The sequence below is a fragment of the Protopterus annectens genome, chromosome 3.part0 (assembly GCF_019279795.1).
Source record: "Protopterus annectens isolate FY-2018-M chromosome 3.part0, PAN1.0, whole genome shotgun sequence".
In the NCBI taxonomy this organism is placed as follows: Eukaryota; Metazoa; Chordata; order Ceratodontiformes; family Protopteridae; genus Protopterus; species Protopterus annectens.
In genome coordinates this window covers 1,607,797,664-1,607,816,786 of record NC_056731.1, presented here as the reverse complement: position 1 = coordinate 1,607,816,786, position 19,123 = coordinate 1,607,797,664, and the positions used below count along the sequence as shown (strand labels likewise).

The window sequence follows — 19,123 nt, the reverse complement described above, 5'->3', positions numbered from 1 at the left end:
ACTAAGCAGTCGTATAAGTGAGGAAACACTGCACACAAGCTTAACTTTTCTAAGAATTAGAAAAAAACACAGGCCCTAAACGTGGACCGCAGAAGAACTCTAACAAGACTAGCAAAAACACTGCACACAATATATATGAAAATATATATACAAAAAGGCTAGATAACAAGATCCTAAATAAGCGCGGACCTAAGAAATAACAATATTAACAAGAACTAGCACACAGGATACCAACGCAGAACAAGGGCCAACGGCCAACCAGTTCTCAACAAAGTAACTGATTTGACAAGTAAAAAACACTTATAAACTATTCTAAACACTTCCAACGCTATTTAGCGCTATCTAGTAATGAAACAATTCCCTACAGAAAACGGTAAAGTGATAACAAGATAAAAAAGTTTAAACTTAGCCACGGCCAAGCAAGAAGTACTTCTGAACTTGTAGACGCAGCAAACGAGATCTGGGGATTGTACTAGTGCACAATGGTATACCTACCTAGCCACAGGACAACTAAGAGACTTTGAGCTTTGGAATAGGCAGAGTCATAGCCGAGTATCGGCTCCGAACCCCATAAGTAAGAATGAATGCGAGACAGAACTACAGAACATTTTTGTTTTGTTTAAGAAAGGAAATACCAGAGGTGGTAAACAAATTACCCTACAAAAGGGGTATAAAAGACAGAACTACCAGCAATGGTAAAAAAGTTACACTTTAAAGTGTAGAAAGGGAGGTATAAAGACTAAAATATTAAAGAATTATATAAAAATTTCATGTATCTGAATTCAAAAAGGCCATCTAGCTCGAGAGCTAAAGTGACCACATCTTCATGCTAAAGCGGCAAACGAGATCTGATGAGTGTTAGGGTTGATGCTTTATGGGAAAGGGAAGAGCTCGAAAGGTTTTTGGTGCCACTGGCCATCAGCTTTAGTAACGGCGGAGTCGGATCAGATTATCGGATCCGAACCCAATTAAGGTTTCTTATCACAGAGATTCTAAAAAAAAATGACACCTATATATTGCTGTGCCCTAATCACAGCAAGATGTATTCCCTCTAGCAGCCTAAAATAATTACACATCAATGCCTGCACATTATATACCAGCCAATACATAACATTGCTTTTATTTCAGTGAGTTAAGAAATTACATATAAAGGATAGACTCAAACAATTATACAATCTGTTAACATACAACAAAGCCCAGAACCCTTCAGCCGCCATAAATTCCACATAAACAAACCCACTCCCACCTCCCATTCCTCTATAAACTTAACCAATTCAAACATATCAACCTAAAATTCATACATCACAAACTATAACAGCATGTTGTTTGTCTTTCGGCTTTTCCCGGTTAGGGGTCGCCACAGCGGAACTCCTGTCCGCTAATGATTAGCAGTAGATTTTCACGAATGCCGAGGTGCCAGCTTGAAGTTCAACCTTCAACGAAGGCACGCCCATTTACGCATGTCTTTCAAATCACCACGGATTGGTGCAGCGGTAGCGTTGTTGCCTCACGGCAAGAGGTTCTCCCGTTCGATTCTCGGCTGGAGTGCGGGGAGTGCCTTCTGTGTGGAGTCTACATCTCCTCCTTGCGGTTGGGTGGGTGCACGAAAGACATGTGTAAATGGGCATGCCTTTGTTGAAGGTTGAACGTCATAAATAATGTAATAGAAAGCCCATCAAGTGAAATCCTGATTTAGCATTCTCTGAGACATGGCATAAACAAAGTTATCCACTAACATGCTACATTTAGAATAAATGCCACATTGTTAGACATTATAGACTAGGCATAAATAGCAATGTTTTAATTTTAGCTACTTTGTTTAGGGTCCAGCATAAAACCATTTATATACAAAGCTGATATACCCTTAACTCCACCTTCAAACATATAAGTAGAAGGCAGCATATTATACACTTTTTCAGATATACAAACACAAGTTCTTATTTTTTTAGGAGATAGTAATATCTGGTATGGACCATTCTATTCTCAAATAAAATAGATATCAGACTGCAACCTCTCAAATGAAACCCAAACAAAACCCCAAAACAGGAAATGACTAACTGTCATTGTTCCAATATCCTCCATACAGTAATGTCTGTAATACTGCCAAACAAAATTATTGGTGACCGAATCTCAAAAAAGTCACTGACCACTGGACCTCCGAAATGCTCACATAATAAAGATTGCTTATTCAACCCATTGAAAGAATTACTGGTGTGTAAAACACTGGCTTCAATCAGTTGACACCCATTATACCATCATCAACATTAATTTAACCCCTAAATGGTTCACAGATAAATTAGTTATACCCTATCTCTATAACCATCCAGGGACAGCAGTACCCCTAACGTTTACTCATGAAATAAACAGCTTTTATACACGAGACAAAGTATGGCTTTTCTGCCAAAGATGTCCTTCCAGTGCACAAAGTTTTACTATGAATGCAGTCTACTTACTTATGCACTAAATCTGTATTCATAAGCAATCTTAAATATTTCTAAATAGAAAGTTAAAGAAATTACCTTAAAAATAGACAAAAGAACACTACCTCATTATAACACCCCCCCAGCAGCACAGCAGATCCATTAAAAGATTTTAACAAAACTAACAGTTATCCAAAACATCTTAAGCCTTTTATTTGACTAATAACCCAGTTTAGCCACGTTTTTTTTTTTTTTTTTTTTAAATCACAGAACTCTTCCTCTCTCAACTCCTCACTGAACTTCTGGACTTGCATCCTTGAGAAGGCTTAGCACTACATCCAGCTTTCCTTAAACATAACATATACACTCAGTTCACTTTCATACATCTAACATGTCACGGATTTCTAACGTGGTACAAAATGATTAGAAATAACAAATCAACCCTTTCACTAAAAAATCTACAACTTTCCAGATACATGCAAACTAATTACTGCTTCCAAAATTATTATAAAAAAATAAAACTGGTTGATAACCAAAAGAATATCAATTAAAATGATAAAGACATAATTGGTTCATTCAGATCCATTTTACTGCTTTCATAAACAGACTTCATCATGAGAGTTAACTGAACTAGAAAACCTAAACTTGATTATGTGCTGATGAGAGACTAGACTAGCAAAAAAGCTTCTGCTAGATGAGGGTTTCTAACATGACTACAATACAATTTGTAAACAGTTCTTAACATGTTATCAATACCTGTAAGCTGAAGTACATGTTTTTTTGGAACTGTACAAAAATTAGACAAGGTTAAACTCATAGATCCAGGAGGATCACACATTAAATTCAAACAACTGGGTTGGTCATCTAATTGGATTCAGCAATCAAGTTTAGCAGACAAATTGTAAACACACAAAATGCATTTAATTATCTAAAAAACATGTCATAAGGCCAGACGTGCAAATACCACAAAAATCACACATCCATAGCAAAAATATAATCTCTAAATTAAGATATATAACATCAACTGCCTAACTGGCCTCTTTTGACAACACCAGTCTTTTGGAAAAAAAAAATTACAAATGTTTAGATTTGTTACACTGACACTGGCCATCACCATCATGTATACAAACATATGGCACTTACCATACCAAAAGATCCGCACTGCTGTTCATCCTAACTAAAGTTTAAGTTGCTTCCTTTTTACTGTTGCCACCATCTAACCAATATACTTAACGTATACTTTATCCTCCAGTACATGCTGACTCTTGCAATCTTGAAATATCACAGCTTAGAATGTTCACAAATCAAATAGCCTTTACTAAAATAGCCATTGCTCCCTTACAAAGGATTTATTGTCAGTTATCTAATATACATCCTCATAACCTCATTTAAAGAAAAAATACTTTATCACATCACAGACATTAACTTGCAAATACTGTGGGCACAGATATAATCATAATATATTGCCCAATTCTAAGTGAGCTCTTTTACAAATTTCTTACACTTTCAGTTATGTATATGCTTAAAGTGCTCCATAGTTTTCTACTCGTATGTAAACCTATCAAGGCAGTACTTGCTGGCATGTCACATTGGACTCAACCGGCTTCAAAAATGTTAATTGGTTATAACATATGAACATAGGTTTCATAGATTTTATTACAACAATGTATATACTATCATAAATATCAAATAGTACCATTACCACTAAAATCTATCGACTGGATGCCATATTTACAGCAATTGTCATGACGTAATTGCCATGTTTTTTGAATGCATATACACACACACACATACAAATGTACTTTATTTTATTAGTGTAACAAAGTTATGTAACTATGTATGGCATTTACCTCAAATTATGGTTTTACTGCTCCACTGACATATGTTATGGCAGGAGAGTGCTCAGACAAACTCAATAACCCAATTAACAAATGAGTGACTAAACAATGTATGCCCTTCTGTATATGCTTGTTATACGTATAGGTTTAGTGGACCATTTCTCTCAAACTGGGTTCTCTCAGTAGTTTCAAACCTGGCTACTAATAGTGTAAATAAAGATAATCAGGCATTACAGGCTGCATTAGTGATAATGCCGCTTTGACTTCAGTTTAAAGCGGTGCGTTTTAAGTGATAACTATAAACTGCACATAAAGACTGCACAAGCACTACAGTGGAACTGGAGTCTTGGGTAGTAGAAGTAAGTTCAAAACAGTGGCTGGAGGTTTAGGCAGCGGATGTATGTCTTCACAAGAATGACAGCACAAGGACACTTCACTCTTCCGAAACCAGCAAGAATGTTTGGCTGATGTTTGTTGAACTCAAGCAGATTTATCACCAAAAGAAAGAAAAAGGCCATTGTCTGGACCTATTTCAGGAGTACAAGTCAACCAAAGCCATAAACATTAAACCCAGTACGGATGAAACCAATACACAGACAGTACAAATATTATTCAATAATCCATTAGAAAAAAAAAACTCCTATGGGGACTTCATCCCTATATACCACCCTTGCTTAAATATACTAACTCCACTGTCGAACAGTGGAAAACTTGTAAAAGTCAGCAAACTGAAAAACTATGAAACCTGTCTTCCCAAACCCCATCTATAACATTCTGCTAGAGAAAACAGTATGACTTACTGCAGCGAAAAAAAAAATAAGTTATGTACTCACCATAATGTTCCATGTTTGTAGTCCATCTCGCCCTTCATTCTTACTGATGGGATCGGAGCCAATCCTCAGCTCCGACTCGGCCTATTTATAAGCTGGAAGTCTTCTATTTGGCTCGTGGCTAGGTAGGTATTCCATGGTGCACCAGTACAATCCCCAGATCTTGTTTGCTGCTACCTAGTAGAAATAATAAATATACAGAAAGAAGACAATAATAAAAGGTCTCCAGTGAATAATGATAACAATATTGTTCTGTCTCCAGGTACTTCCAGGATGGGGGTAGGAGAGTGGGATCGTAAGAATGAAGGGTGAGATGGACGACAAACATGGAACGTTATGGTGAGTACATAACTTCTTTATGTTCTGTAGTCCTATCTCGCCTTCATTCTTACTGATGGGACAGCGTCCTTAGCACCTTATTCTTGGGAGGCTCAAGGAAAAATACTGCTGAGTACTGTGGAACCAAAGGATGCGCTACCCCTGGAGGTTAAATCCAATTTGTAATTAGTAATAAATGTGTGAGGGGTAGCCCAAGTTGCTGCTGCACAGATATTATCAAGTGGGACCCTGGCTTGAAAGGCTGCAGAGGTAGACTGAGATCTTGTAGAATGAGCCTTGATTTTGAAAGGTAAGGGCCTACCCTCAGAGATGTAAATGAAAGCTATACAGCTAGATCCAATTTGAGAGGGTCACTTTGGAAACTGGTAAACCTGATCTGGATTCAGAAAAGGAAATAAATAATTGATCCGACTTCCTGAATTCCTTAGTCCGGTGCAAATAAAAAAGTAATTTTCTATGAACATCCAACTTATGAAACCTGTATTCTGCTGCGTTGGAATGACTTGGGAAGACGACTGGAAGTTCTATGGATTGGTTCAAAGTGCTATGGGAACAGACCTTGGGGACAAAGGATGGATTAGTACGAAGAGATACTCTGTCTTTGTGAAAAATCAGATATGGGGCTTCTACAGATAGTGCTTGTAACTCTGACACTCTTCTGGCAGATGTGATAGCCACCAGAAACAAAGTCTTCCAAGACAGAAATTTCAAAGACAATGAATAAGAAGGCTCAAAAGGCAAAGACATCAATTTGTATAGCACAAAATTCAAATCCCATGAAGCAACAGGTTCTTGAAAAGGGGGTCTTAAAGTGGCACCTTTGAGGAAGGTTTTGCATAGCCTATGTGACATCAGATTAGAATCTTGTATGCCTAGATGAAAATTAGAAATTGCTGCCAATTGAACCCTGACAGTGCCAGCCGCAGATCCCTGGTGGAAAAGTTCAGGCAAGAATTCCAAAACCACCCCTATGTGACATCAGATTAGAATCTTGTATGCCTAGATGTAAATTATAAATTGCTGCCAATTGAACCCTGATCGTGCCAGCCGCAGGTCCCTGGTGGAAAAGTTCAGACAAGAATTCCAAAACCACCGGAATGGAGGTGGTATAAGGGTCAACATTCTTTTTCTCAGCCCAGATAGAGAATCTCCTCCATTTACTGGAATATAGTCTCCTAGTGGAGGGTTTATGAGAGGATGTTAGGATATGAGTCACGGAGGGTAAGTCGTGAAGCCTGACTAGGGATGGAACTGGAGCAGCCAAGCTGTCAAATTGAGGGTGTGTAACGTGGGATGACGCGAACCTGACATGTGCGTCAAGAGATCTAGCACTGGATCCAGAATCCAAGGGTCGTCTAGGAGAACAGCCCCAAGAAAGGGGAACCAAACCTGACGAGGCCAGTAAGGAGCCATGAGGATGTTTGCTTCCCAGCTGTTTCGCTTTCTGAATAACCTTGGGTATGAGAGGAAAGGGAGGAAAAGCATAAAGGAAACCCAGGGGCCAATCGTGAACAAGTGCGCCTCTCGGTGACTCCCCCAGAGGAGGGATGAGGGAGAAATAGCTGCTGCATTTTACATTGATCGGACTGGCAAAGAGATTGCAGCAAGGCTGTGCCCATCTGCGGAAAATCTGCTCAGCTATTTCCTGTTTCAGAGATCACTCTTGAGGCATCAAGATTGTCCGGCTGAGCTTGTCGGCTATCACATTGGTTGTCCCTGGAATGTGCGTTGCCACCAGAAAATGCTGGGAAACTATCCCCAATTTCCAAACCCGAATGGCCTCACAACAAAGTGGCTATGACCTGCTTCTACCTTGTTTGTTGATATACCATACTACCGACTTGTCTGATTGTATCACAATCGTCCCAAGAGGCAGAAGGTCATGAAGTACTTGCAACACCAGGAGCACTGCCCTCATCTCTAGAATGTTGATATGCAGGTGAGCCTCATGATCTTGCCATGTGCCTTGGACAGTCCTGCCTAGATAATGCCCCCCCACCCCATCAGTGAGGCATCCGTGGTCACAGTGGCAACAGGTTGGCAAGGGACAAAGTGCCAGTGGTTAACTGGTTGGGTTGAGTTCACCAAATGAGGTCCTTCTTGCAAGAGTCTGTCAGCAGTATGTGATGAGATAATGGTAGGTGTTGAAAAGACCACTGGGACGACAGCAGCCACTGAAGAACCCTCATGTGCAGTCTGGCTAGTGGCACTAGTAGTATGGTGGAAGCCATGGTCCCTAGAAGCTTCAGAACAGTCTTGGCCTTGACTTTTCGTAGGGGGAGAAGAAGTTGAATTTGAAGAACCAGATTTTGTGCCCTTTCTACTGGCAGACAAGCCAAAATGTCTACTGTGTCCATCTCTGCGCCTATAAAATTCACAAATTGAGAGGGCAATAAGGCAGATTTTTCTCAGTTGATAGAAATCCCCAACTGGGCACAAAGTTGAATGGTAGCGTCTCTGGTCTGAAGAAGTTGATACCTGGTGGGGGCGGTCAGGAGCCAGTCGTCCAGATACAGAAACACCTGGAATCCTAGACATCTCAGGTGAGCTGTCACAGGGCAGAGCACGAAACTGGTAATGACCGTCTCCCAGCCGGAAGAGTAGATGACTCAACGCCCTGTCCATTTTCATGTGGTAGTAAGCATCTAATAGACTGCATTGTCACCAACCGGAACTTGTCCTTTACTGATATGTTCAATCTGCTGAGGTCCAATATGGGCCTCCAGTCCCCTGTATGTTTTGGCACTAAAAAGAATCTGGAGTAAGTTCAGGATTCTATTTGGTCTGCTGGGACGGTTTGGATGACTCTCTTTGCCAGCAACTTGTTGACCTCCACAGTTGCCTTATCCCTGTGATTGGGTGGAACATCCGGGATCCTCTTGGGAACATAAGGTGGCAGAGAAAAGGGTATGACATAACGTCTGGTAATAATTCTTTGTACCCATTTGCCTTGAGTGATACTTAGCCAGGCTTCTGGATACAAAGAAATGCGACCCCCGACTGGCTCCAGAGAAGCACAGTCGGGCCCCACATCAGGAGCGCTAAGGCCAGCCCTGAAACAAATTGCGGCCTCCCTGGTTTTGCGGTCCGCCCTTGCCTCTAGGGCGACATCTACCATTTCCTCCTCCTCTGCCTCTGAAGGAGGAGTCATCCTGCGCATCTTGGAAAAACCTCTGGGACTTCTTGAACCACATTTTACCACCTCTCTGACCCTTAGGGTATGGTCTAGAGGGGACAGTAAAACATACTCTCACGGCATAGAGTGTTTTTCCTTCTTGCTCGCACCGGGTGAGTGTGTCCTTTACCTTGGGTCCAAACAATGAAAAACTGTCAAAGGGGGCGTTGGTAAAGGTAGACTTGAACGGTTCCGCAAAATTACACAAACGCATCCAGGAATGACGTCTTAGCAAAATTCCTGAACCCGTTGCTCTACTCGCTCTATCGGCTGCATATGAGATAAGCCTCATGGACGAGTTAACAATACAGTTCAAGGTGGACAACTGGGCAGACACCTTATCAGGGACTCCCTCAGTACATGTACCTTGTAGAGAATCTCCTAACTCCTTAAGGAGATCTCCTTGAAGCCTCGTGAAGTGTGTAAGGTAGTTCAGAGATCTAGGAGTAAATGCCACTGACGAGAAGAAACGCTTCCTGTATCTGTCCATCGTTCGAGACTCCTTATTTGGCGGGTGAACAGAAGAAGTTTCCACTAGCTCCTTCTTAGTGGCCGCCGCCACCACCATGGCATCTATGGGAACACCTTTAGATAAAAATTCCTTTTCCCTGGGTGCAGAAAGAAACTTATTTGGTCTCCTGGGGACTGGCTCCACGGCATCAGGAGCATCCCACACCTTCCGACTAACTAGCTCCATCAGTTCAAAGGGTGGAGACGCCTAAGAGGCGGAGACCCGAAAACCTTAAGGTACACTGAATCATCAGAAGTGGTGCCAGCCACACCTCTGCTTAAGGATTTCCAGGATGTCTACAAAGGAGACATCTTCAGAAGACAACTTGGGGGACCCTTCTGACTCCTCGAGGTCAGTGTCCGAGGTAAGAGACTCATCCTGGGAGTCTACATGCTTCCTCTTGCATGTTCTCTTCTGTGGGGGCTCCTCAGAAGGATATTCTGGGGAGGTCTTGGAAGAGTGGGGCCACCAGCCGGTGGCTCCTGAGGCTGCGGGTCTCTGCTGTCCAGAGAGACAGTAGGAGCTGAGACAGAAGTAGTTGCCCTGGGGGGGGGGCGTCTGTACCCCTGGTAGGAGCTGATGGGACAGCACACTCATCTCGAATGCTGACCTCTCTGGCTCCGAGGAGACCGTGGATGCCATCGGTTCCAGAGCCATCAGCTCCAAGATAGACGTAGGGTCCGAGCTCACCCTCGCTGACGCACCGAGAGGAAGGTTTGTAACCGAACAGGTTCAGTTCCAGGCGTCCCTGATGGGGCCAACCGGGGAGCTTCGGCTCCTAGACACCATGGACAATACCAAGAGTGTTGGAGCGGAACTCTACTCCAAAACAACCTCAGGGGAAGCTGGAACCAAGGGTTCCACCAGCGGTACTAACCACTCCAGCTCCGAAAGACAAGCATGGCTCGGAGGAGGAATCATCGAAGGGGGGACGGACTCAAGTGGCCCCGGAACCGATTGGGTCAGAGCCAACAATTTAGGTAAGGCAGATGACTTCAGAAGTCTCAGCAATACCCTCTCCACATCTTCTTCTGATAAACTCCTGGAGGACAGAGTAGGAGAAGGGGATCTCTGCAGTATGGGTGACTTTAATGTAGGAGAGACCGGTAAAGGGTCTGTTGATCGGCTCTGTTGAATACTCTCAGTGGTCGGCTCCGAAGTACTTGGTGCTGACCATGTAACCACAGTAGTAAAACTCTCGATCGGCTCCGAATTCAGAGGCGCCGATGAGACACTAATTTTGTCAACCTTAGTAATTTTAAGAGGTGGCTCCGAGACGCTAGCTGGCGCGGATAGAGGATTTGGATTTTTCCTTTTTAGATCCCCGAGATCTAGCAGAGGAGGAAGAGCTAGCCAGATCTTCCTCAAAAGAAGGCTTTAGGAGACCTTTTAGAATGAGCGTTTTTTTTCTTTCTTGCAATACCCTAGCACTAAAAGAGTTGCAAAATAAGGTTTCCTGTAACTGGATAGCCCCAAGACAGTAAACGCAGTTACTGAGGCCATCCGTTATGGACATCTTCTGTGAGCATTTTACACATTTTTAAAGCCAGATGGCTTATGGTCCTTGTCTTCCTTAAACATCTCGCATGAGGATGAACTTGCACACACAAACACACACAGTAAAGAAAGTGGGAGGACTAGGTCCTCTAACTTAAATGGGCCTAGCCCTACAGAAACCGGTAAGAAGCACCACGAGGACTAGGTCCTCTAACTTAAAACGGGCCTAGCCCAGGTGGGAAAGAAAGAGAAACTAGGTCCTCTAACTAAAACAGACCTAGGGGGGACAGAAACACAGAGAGATTCGCACACACGCTAGAACACAAAGAATAAGGTGAACAGAACCCCGTTCTGTCTGCTAATACAGGAAATTTCAACAAGCAGAAAGCTCCGCAAAAAAGTTATTACCTATAGAATTTAAACAAGCACATAAAGCCTAAACTAAGCGCAAAAGGTGCCTGCAACTACCAATATCAAAGGTATAAAACCGTAACATATAGAGTCTATATATCTATATCAACAGAGTGAAAAACTGGCACACAGGATACCAAGTACTATAAGGCCAATTGTACTTGAAGAATAGCACACAAAAGGCACTCTAATAAATGCTATCTAAATGCAACACTACACTAAATATAGCTATAAAATGCTATATAACACTATCAAAATGTAAAATTAGAAGATTTATCCAAAAATTTTTTAAGAAAATGTGTAAGACTTAGCCATGGCCAAGAAGAAGCACATCTGAACTCGTCGACGTGGCAAACGAGATCTGGGGATTGTACTGGTGCACCATGGGATACCTACCTAGTCATGAGCCAACTAGAAGACTTCCAGCTTGTAAATACGCAGAGTTGGAGCTGAAGATCCACAAACAAGCATTCAGTACTAATGCCACCACTATGAGACCCACTCATTGAACTTGTATGCTCAAAAATCACTGCGCAAGTGATGATTGCTGTAATTCTCATTTGATGTATGTGATTCAACAAAAAAGGATACGAGGAAAGTGGCAGCAATGAAACCTCTTGGTATACAACTCCAGAAGTACCTCAATATAAAAGTCAAATTTGCAACTAAAATAATATTAAGATAAGCCAAAACTTTAAGAAGCTGTGATTCATTCCCACTGACAGAGAACAATACAGTAACGGTGAGAGTGTTAAGAGAAAAAAAGAGTGCATGAAAAACACCAATTTTGATAAGCAATAGTAATGAAATGGGGCGTTTTTTTCTGATTTATTCATACTAGCAGCTGGAGAGTTAAATCAAATCTGTCCGTTCCAGTAGTACTTGTCTACGACTTTATATTAAGACCCTAACATTCCAGGTCCGGTGCATCTTGTCACCATTTGTAGATTATCTGTTCTACAGCCTTATCACGTTAGCTTTACAGAATTATCCAGGATTTGTAATGCAGATTATAATATCACCATTCTGAGTAAGAATGGCACTATCTACAGTCTTGGTGTGGAATAGAGTATCAGTGGGATAACACATTTAGTGCATGGCCAAAATACACTTTGTGATGAGCCTGCATGGCCAAAATACACTTTGTGATGAGCCTGAATCATAAATCTCTCTCTCTCTCTCTCTATATATATATATATATATATATATATATATATATATACATATACATATATATATATACATATACATATATATATATACATATATATATATATATATATATACATATATATATATATATATATATACATATATATATACATATATACATATACATATATATATATATATACATATATATATATATATATATATATATATATATATACATATATATATATATATATATATATATATATATATATATATATATATATATATATATATACATATATATATATACATATACATATATATATATACATATACATATATATATACATATACATATATATATACATATACACACATACATATATATACACACATACATATATATACACACATACATACATATATATATATATATATATATATATATATATATATATATATATATATAGGTTCATACTAGGCTATCTGCCCAAGGGCATTTATAAGCCTAGCCCATAGTTATGTGGCTTTCACCACCCCTTTAGTTTGAATAAAAACTATGCCTATCATTTTTCTGTGCCTCTGTCAAGCAGTGACACTAAAGTAATCCCTGGGGTATATCTGCGATCTCCCATCCATTGGTCAAGATTCCTCTTGAACAAGGCCAGCGAGGTGCTCTGCCTCACATGTACCGGGATTTTGTTCCACAACATAGGGAGTCTCTGGGTGATGAATCTGTCCCTCCAGCACGTTCTATTTATAACCGTGTCAAGGTTTAAGTCTCCGCCCTTGTGGTTCTGAGGGATCTAGATTTTTGAGGTGAAGCATATTCATCAAATCTGGGTTTGACATGGCCTTATATGTCAGGCACAGGTCACCTCTGAGCAAGCGGTATGAGACTGAATAGAGCTGGAGTTCTTTCAGTCGGGCAGCATAAGACATATTTTTGAGACCCTTTATCCTTTTGGTGAGGAACTTTTGGGGCCTTTCAAGCTGCAGCAGGTGTCTGGTCAGATACATTCCAAACGGGCATTGTACTCAATCATAGGTCTAATGAGTGATGAGTACAGGGGACGATGACCTCCCTTGATCTAGATGTGAATCCTTCATGATCAGGTGGGCGATATAGAAGGTTTTCCTAACTACTTTAGCAACATGAGTGTCAAGCGAAGGCTACTGTCAACTTGGGTCCCCAGATCCCTGATGACTTTTTCTGTGCTCAGTGGATTGCCACCTATATGGTAGCTAGGGGTAACCTTGTTTTTCCTGAAGGGTATGACTATGCATTTTTGGCGTTTAACTTCAGGCCATGGCTCTGGCACCAGTTATCCATTTCTGTGAGGCCCTTCTGGAGGATATCTGTGTCAGATGTGTTTTCGACTATAGCGCCCAGTTTGCAGTCATCTGCAAACTTTGTCAGCCATAACCCTCCTGTGTTTGCTTGTACTTCAGAAAAGTAGATGCCGAACAAGAGTGGACCCAGGACTGAGCCCTGTGGGACACCACTTGTGACAGGCTTTGAGTCTGACATGGCTCCAGCAACTCTGACCCTGTGGGTTCTGTCACTTAGCCAGTTTGCAACCCATCTTGTGATGTATGGGTTTACATTCAAGCTGATGAGTTTTTCGATGATACCTGAGTGGGGTATTGTGTCGAAGGCCTTTGCCAGGTCGAGGTAGTCTGTATGGACTGCCTTTCCTCATCAATGGCCTTGGTGACTGTCTCGAAAAGTCAACCAAGTTTAAGAGGCAGGATCTGCCTTTGACAAAGCCAAACTGGGTTGGATCCAAAGTCTGCAAGTTCCCTATGTCTATTTATGAGTTCCATTATGATCCTCTCCATGGCTTTGCAGATAAGGGTTGTGAAGCTAATGAGGGCGTAATTTCCAGGGTCTGTGGAGGCACCCCCCTTATGAAGTGGGACCACAGTTGCCGTGCGCCACTCCTTGGCACGTGATCCTGAGGTGAGGCTAAGATTAAACAGCTGTCCTAACTGTGGGTTTAATTCCTCGTTGAGTTCATGAAGCACACAGCCGGGACACCATCCGTCCCATGGATGCTGTGTTTTTGCCTTAGTGAGGGCAGTTCTCACCTGGGCGTTGGAGATGTTTGGGGGCTACAATCCTCTGGAATAGATATCTCTCCTTTGGGGAGTTTGCACTGAACCTGTCAGCCAGTATGTTAGCAATATTTGTAGGTTCAGTAATTTTCACATCATTTTGAACTAATTCTGAGCATATCTGGGAGTTTCCTCCTAGGTTTCTAACATAGCTAAAGAAGGCCTTATGATTGTCTTTAGAGTCCTTGGCGATTTTTCTCTCAAAATTTGCCTTGGATGATTTTATGAGAGCTCTTAGTTTTTTACTTATAATGATCAAAGGTGTCTTACCTTTCAAGGATTTTGCTCTATCTTGTAGTAGCTTCCTCCTTTTGTTGTAGAGCTTGTATATATATATTCGCGAAGCATTGTTGAAACAATATAAATCGGACCACAGTGCTATATAGTGGCTCAAATGTAAATAATAAACTAAGCCATATATAAAAGAAGAACTTGCAGTGGTGTGCTGATGTTCTGTAATGTTTGATATTTTATAACTAAACAGACTGAAAATAGGGGATGATCATATTTTAAGTGGGGGCTATACAAGTTAGGAGATGGTACAGATTTCGCCATCAACATTTGATAAGGATACACCAACCTTTACTTGCATTCCACCTCTTAGTTATCGAAACCTGAATCCAGGCAGATTATGTGCTATTTTCCCAAAGTCTTCCTCACTTACCTTTAAGTGTTGCTCATGCCTGCTGCTTGACCTGCGAGCAGAGCCACATTTTTCAGAACTGGAAACTGGTGTGGTACTTGCAGCATGCGTCAATGTAACCTTACTTTGTGGCTGAACAGAACTTAAAGCTGAACGTGTTAAAAGATTAAGTCTTGTTGCAGCATCTTCAACTTGAGTAAGATGGCACTGCTAGAAAACACACAAAAAAATTATTATTGTTTTGTTCAAGAGGTACCAAGCACATTACAACTACAAAATCTCAAAATGTATTTCCTCTATATTAACAGCCTAAAAGACGACGTCTTGTAAGGAAAAAAAAGTTATGCACTCACCATAACGTTCCATATGTGTTGCCCATCTCGCCTTCATTCTAGTTGGGTTCGGAACAGATGCTCGGTTCTGACTCTGCCCAATACAAAAGCTTGAGTTCTTCCACTAGCTCGTGGCTAAACCCTATCCCATGATGCTCGTGGAGAGTTCTCCAGATCGTTTGCAGATAAAGCTACTTAAAGGTCACTGATTAAGTGATAGATCAACGAAGAAGGTCAAGGATATGAATGGTCAATTTTTACCAGCTCGGTCCTCCAGGAGAAGGCTGGGGGCAGGTCGGTGGGATGTAAGAATGAAGGTGAGATGGACAACACACATGGAACGTTATGGTGAGTACATAACTTTTTTATGTGATGTTGTCCTATCTTGCCTTCATTCTTTACTGGTTGGGACAGCGTCCCTAGCACCATCTTTCTTGGGTAGCTCAAGGGAGAATATTCTTCAGAACAGTGGACCCAAAGAAGGCCCTGTTCCTGGAGGCCAAATCCACTTTGTAATGAGTGATAAAGTTATGAGGCCTTGCCCATGATGCAGCAGCACAAACGGTGTCAATAGGTAATCTCGCTCTAAAGGCAGAAGAGGTTGCACTGGCTCTTGTAGAATGACCTTTCACTTTTTTTTTAGAAAGTTTGTTTTTTGATTGGTAAATAAAGGTAATACAATCTGATAGCCACTTTGAAAGTGTGACTTTTGATACAGGAACACTCTTTTTTGAATCTGAAAAAGATGCCAATAACTGGCCTGATTTTCTGAAATCTTTTGTTCTATGTAAGTAGAAACGTAATTGCCTATGTACATCTAGTTGATGCAGTATATATTCTGCTTTGTTGCCCTAATTAAGGGAAAAAGCAGGTAATTCTATGGACTGATTCAGGTTAAATTCTGAACATACTTTGGGTAGAAAGGATGCATTCATTTGTAGGGATACTCTATCTTTGTGGAAAAGCATGTGGGGGGCTTTATGGACAGTGCTTGTAGCTCTGAAACTTTTCTTGCAGAGGTAACAGCTATCAAGAGAATCATTTTACATGTAAGATACTTGAGGTTGCAGGATGATGCCGGCTCAAAAGGGGAAGGATCAGACGTGACAAAACAAAATTTAAGTCCAATGGTAGTGGAGGGGCTTTAACTGGTGGTCTTGAGAGTACATTTCAGAAAGGCTTTGCAAAGTCTGTGGGACATGATGTTGGGGCCTGTTTCTCCCAAATGAAAATTAGATATGGCAGCCAGCTGGACTCTGCAGCAGCCCCTTCATTAAACAGTTTGGTCAGGAAATCCAGAATAGAAGCTATTGGGGCAGAGATGGGGTCAATGTGTTTATTCAGGGCCCAAGAACAGAATCTCTTCCATTTGCTTTTATACAACCTTCTTGTTAAAGCTTTATGGAATGAGATCAAAATGTGCTTTATTGATGTAGAAAGGTTATGGAGCCTGGCTATGGTTGGAATCGGAACAGCCAAGCTGTCAACTTGAGGGTTTGGAGGGATGGGTGGAGCGTCCATGATGCATAGGTCCAGAACTGGGTCCAGAATCCACAGCTCCTCCTGGAGATGAGGCCACAGGAAAGGGAACCAGATTTGATGAGGCCAATATGGGGTGACAAGTATTAAGTTCCTTTCCAAGTGACTGGCTTTCTGAAGAACCTTTGGAATCAAAGGAAAGGACGGAAAAGCATACAGGAGACCCGACAGCCAGTCATGAACAAGTGCATCCCTTGATGCTGCTCCGTTTGGTATTCATGGATATTTGAAAAAGGTCACAGCAAGGCTGACCACTCATGAGGCATCAGAATTGCTCTGCTGAGTTTGTCTGCAATCATGTTGGATTTCCCCGGGATGAGCATTGCTATCAGAAAGCGGTGGGAGGAGGTTACCCAGTGCCATACTCTCAGGGCATCCTGACAAAGGAAACAAGACCTTGTTCCTCCTTGTTTATGTACCATACAACTGACACGTTGTCTGTATTGCAATAGTTCTTAGTGGAAGAGTCCTGAAATGTTTGCAACGCTAAAAGCACTGCTCTCGTCTCTAGAACATTGATGTGCAAGTGGGCTTCATGGTCCTGCCAAGTGCCTTGAACTGTTCTTCCCAGATAATGCCCCCCCCCCCCATCTGAGAAACAATCTGTGGTCACTGTGGCTAAAGCTTGAGAGGGGGAGAAAGGGACGACAATGTTACGAGTGGAGTAAAGCCACCAACAATGGTCTTTCTTGCAGGATTCCTTTATCAAAATTTGGTGGGACATGGGTAGTTCCTGCATGGACCACTAAGTGAATAGTAGCCACTGAAGTATTCTCATGTGCAGGTGTGCCAATGGAATCAGAGTAATTGCAGCTGCCATGGTTCTCAGTACTTTGAGAATTGTTCTTGCCTGTACTTATCTTTTGGAATAAAGATTTAGGACTTGGGATTGTAGGACTTGAAACCTTATGGAAGGGAGTTCTGCCATCATGTTTCTTGTGTCTAGAGCTGCTCCTATAAAGACAATATGCTGAAATGGCAACAATGCAGATTTTTCGTGGTTTATTGTGATTCCCAGGTGACAGCAGAGATGTAAAGTGGTCTCTCTCGCTTTTGATAGTAATTATGGAAACACTTGGAATCCTAGGCATCTCAAGTGAGCTGTAACTACTGCCATACACTTGGTGAACATTCTGGGGGCTGTAGTGAGACCAAAGGGCAGAGCTCGAAACTGGTAGTGACTGGCTCCCAGCCAAAAGTGCAAATGACTCCTGGATCGCCTATCCATCTTTATGTAGTTGTACGCATCCTGGAGGTTTACATAGAGCACATCCAATCATCTTGTCCCAGAAAAGGGAGTACTGACTGCAGATTTACCATCCGGAACTGACTATTTTATGGATTTGTTTAGTCTGCCAAGATCCAGGATGGGTCTCCAGTTCCCCATTTTCTTTGGAACTAAAAAGAACCAGAAAAAGATTCCAACGCCCTGGATCAACTAATCCATTGTCCCACCAGGGGCTCCAGTATCCTAGACCTGGTTATTACCAACATGGGAAATCGATGCTCCACACCTATGGTCAAACCCCCTCGTTGTTCAGTTCAGACCATAAGCTAATCACCCTTAACATCCACATCCCACCCCCCAGTAAGGAAACATTCATAAAAAAAATTCTCCAAAGCCAACTTCATGCTACTCAAGTCAGAACAGACAAACTTCATGACACTCATGCAGATGGGAACTGAAAGTTCAATTGCTGAGTCCTACACTAAGGCACTGTATGAGCACATCCACTCATGCATGAATCGTGCCATCCCAAATAGAACCAAGATGCTCTCCTCCAAAAATATGAAGCCAATCTGGTGGTCCCCTGCCATAAACAAACTTTACAACAAAAGGAAGAAACTGTTGCAGAAAAGGGGAAAATCCCAGGATGCAAAAAACTCCCTTACCAGCCTCAGTAAGAAGCTGAGATCTCTCAAAATCCTCCAAAGCTAGTTATGAAAATAAAATTGCCAAAGATTCCAAAGACAACCACAAGGCATTCTATAACTATGTCAAGAATCTAAATGGCAATGTTCAGATCTGCTCTGAGCTACAACAGAATGGCATTAAATATACTGATCTCAAGCATATTGCCAATATCCTGGCAGATCGACTCAGTGCCAACTTCACCCCCCCCACCCCCTAAATAGTCCATCGCAATACCAGAATATTGCCAAATTCCAGTAATAATGGCCACACAGGTAAAAGAACGCATTCTCCAAAGCTAAGAATACAGCATACATGGGACCAGATGACATCCCGGGCTGTGTACTACATGAACTATAAAATTAACTGGCATCTCACCCAAGTGTCATGTTTAATCATAGCC

The 19,123-nt window shown here is 41.7% G+C and overlaps 1 protein-coding gene across 1 annotated transcript in view; it reads right to left on the bottom strand.

Moving 5' to 3' along the window:
• The window catches only part of LOC122797139 (F-box only protein 43-like), a 222,399-nt gene that overhangs the window by 66,287 nt on the left and 136,989 nt on the right, over positions 1 to 19,123 (bottom strand). The window contains exon 4 of the mRNA XM_044065938.1: positions 14,959 to 15,147. Within this exon, the coding sequence (XP_043921873.1) occupies positions 14,959 to 15,147 (189 nt within the window). The remainder of the gene's footprint in view (positions 1 to 14,958; positions 15,148 to 19,123) is intronic.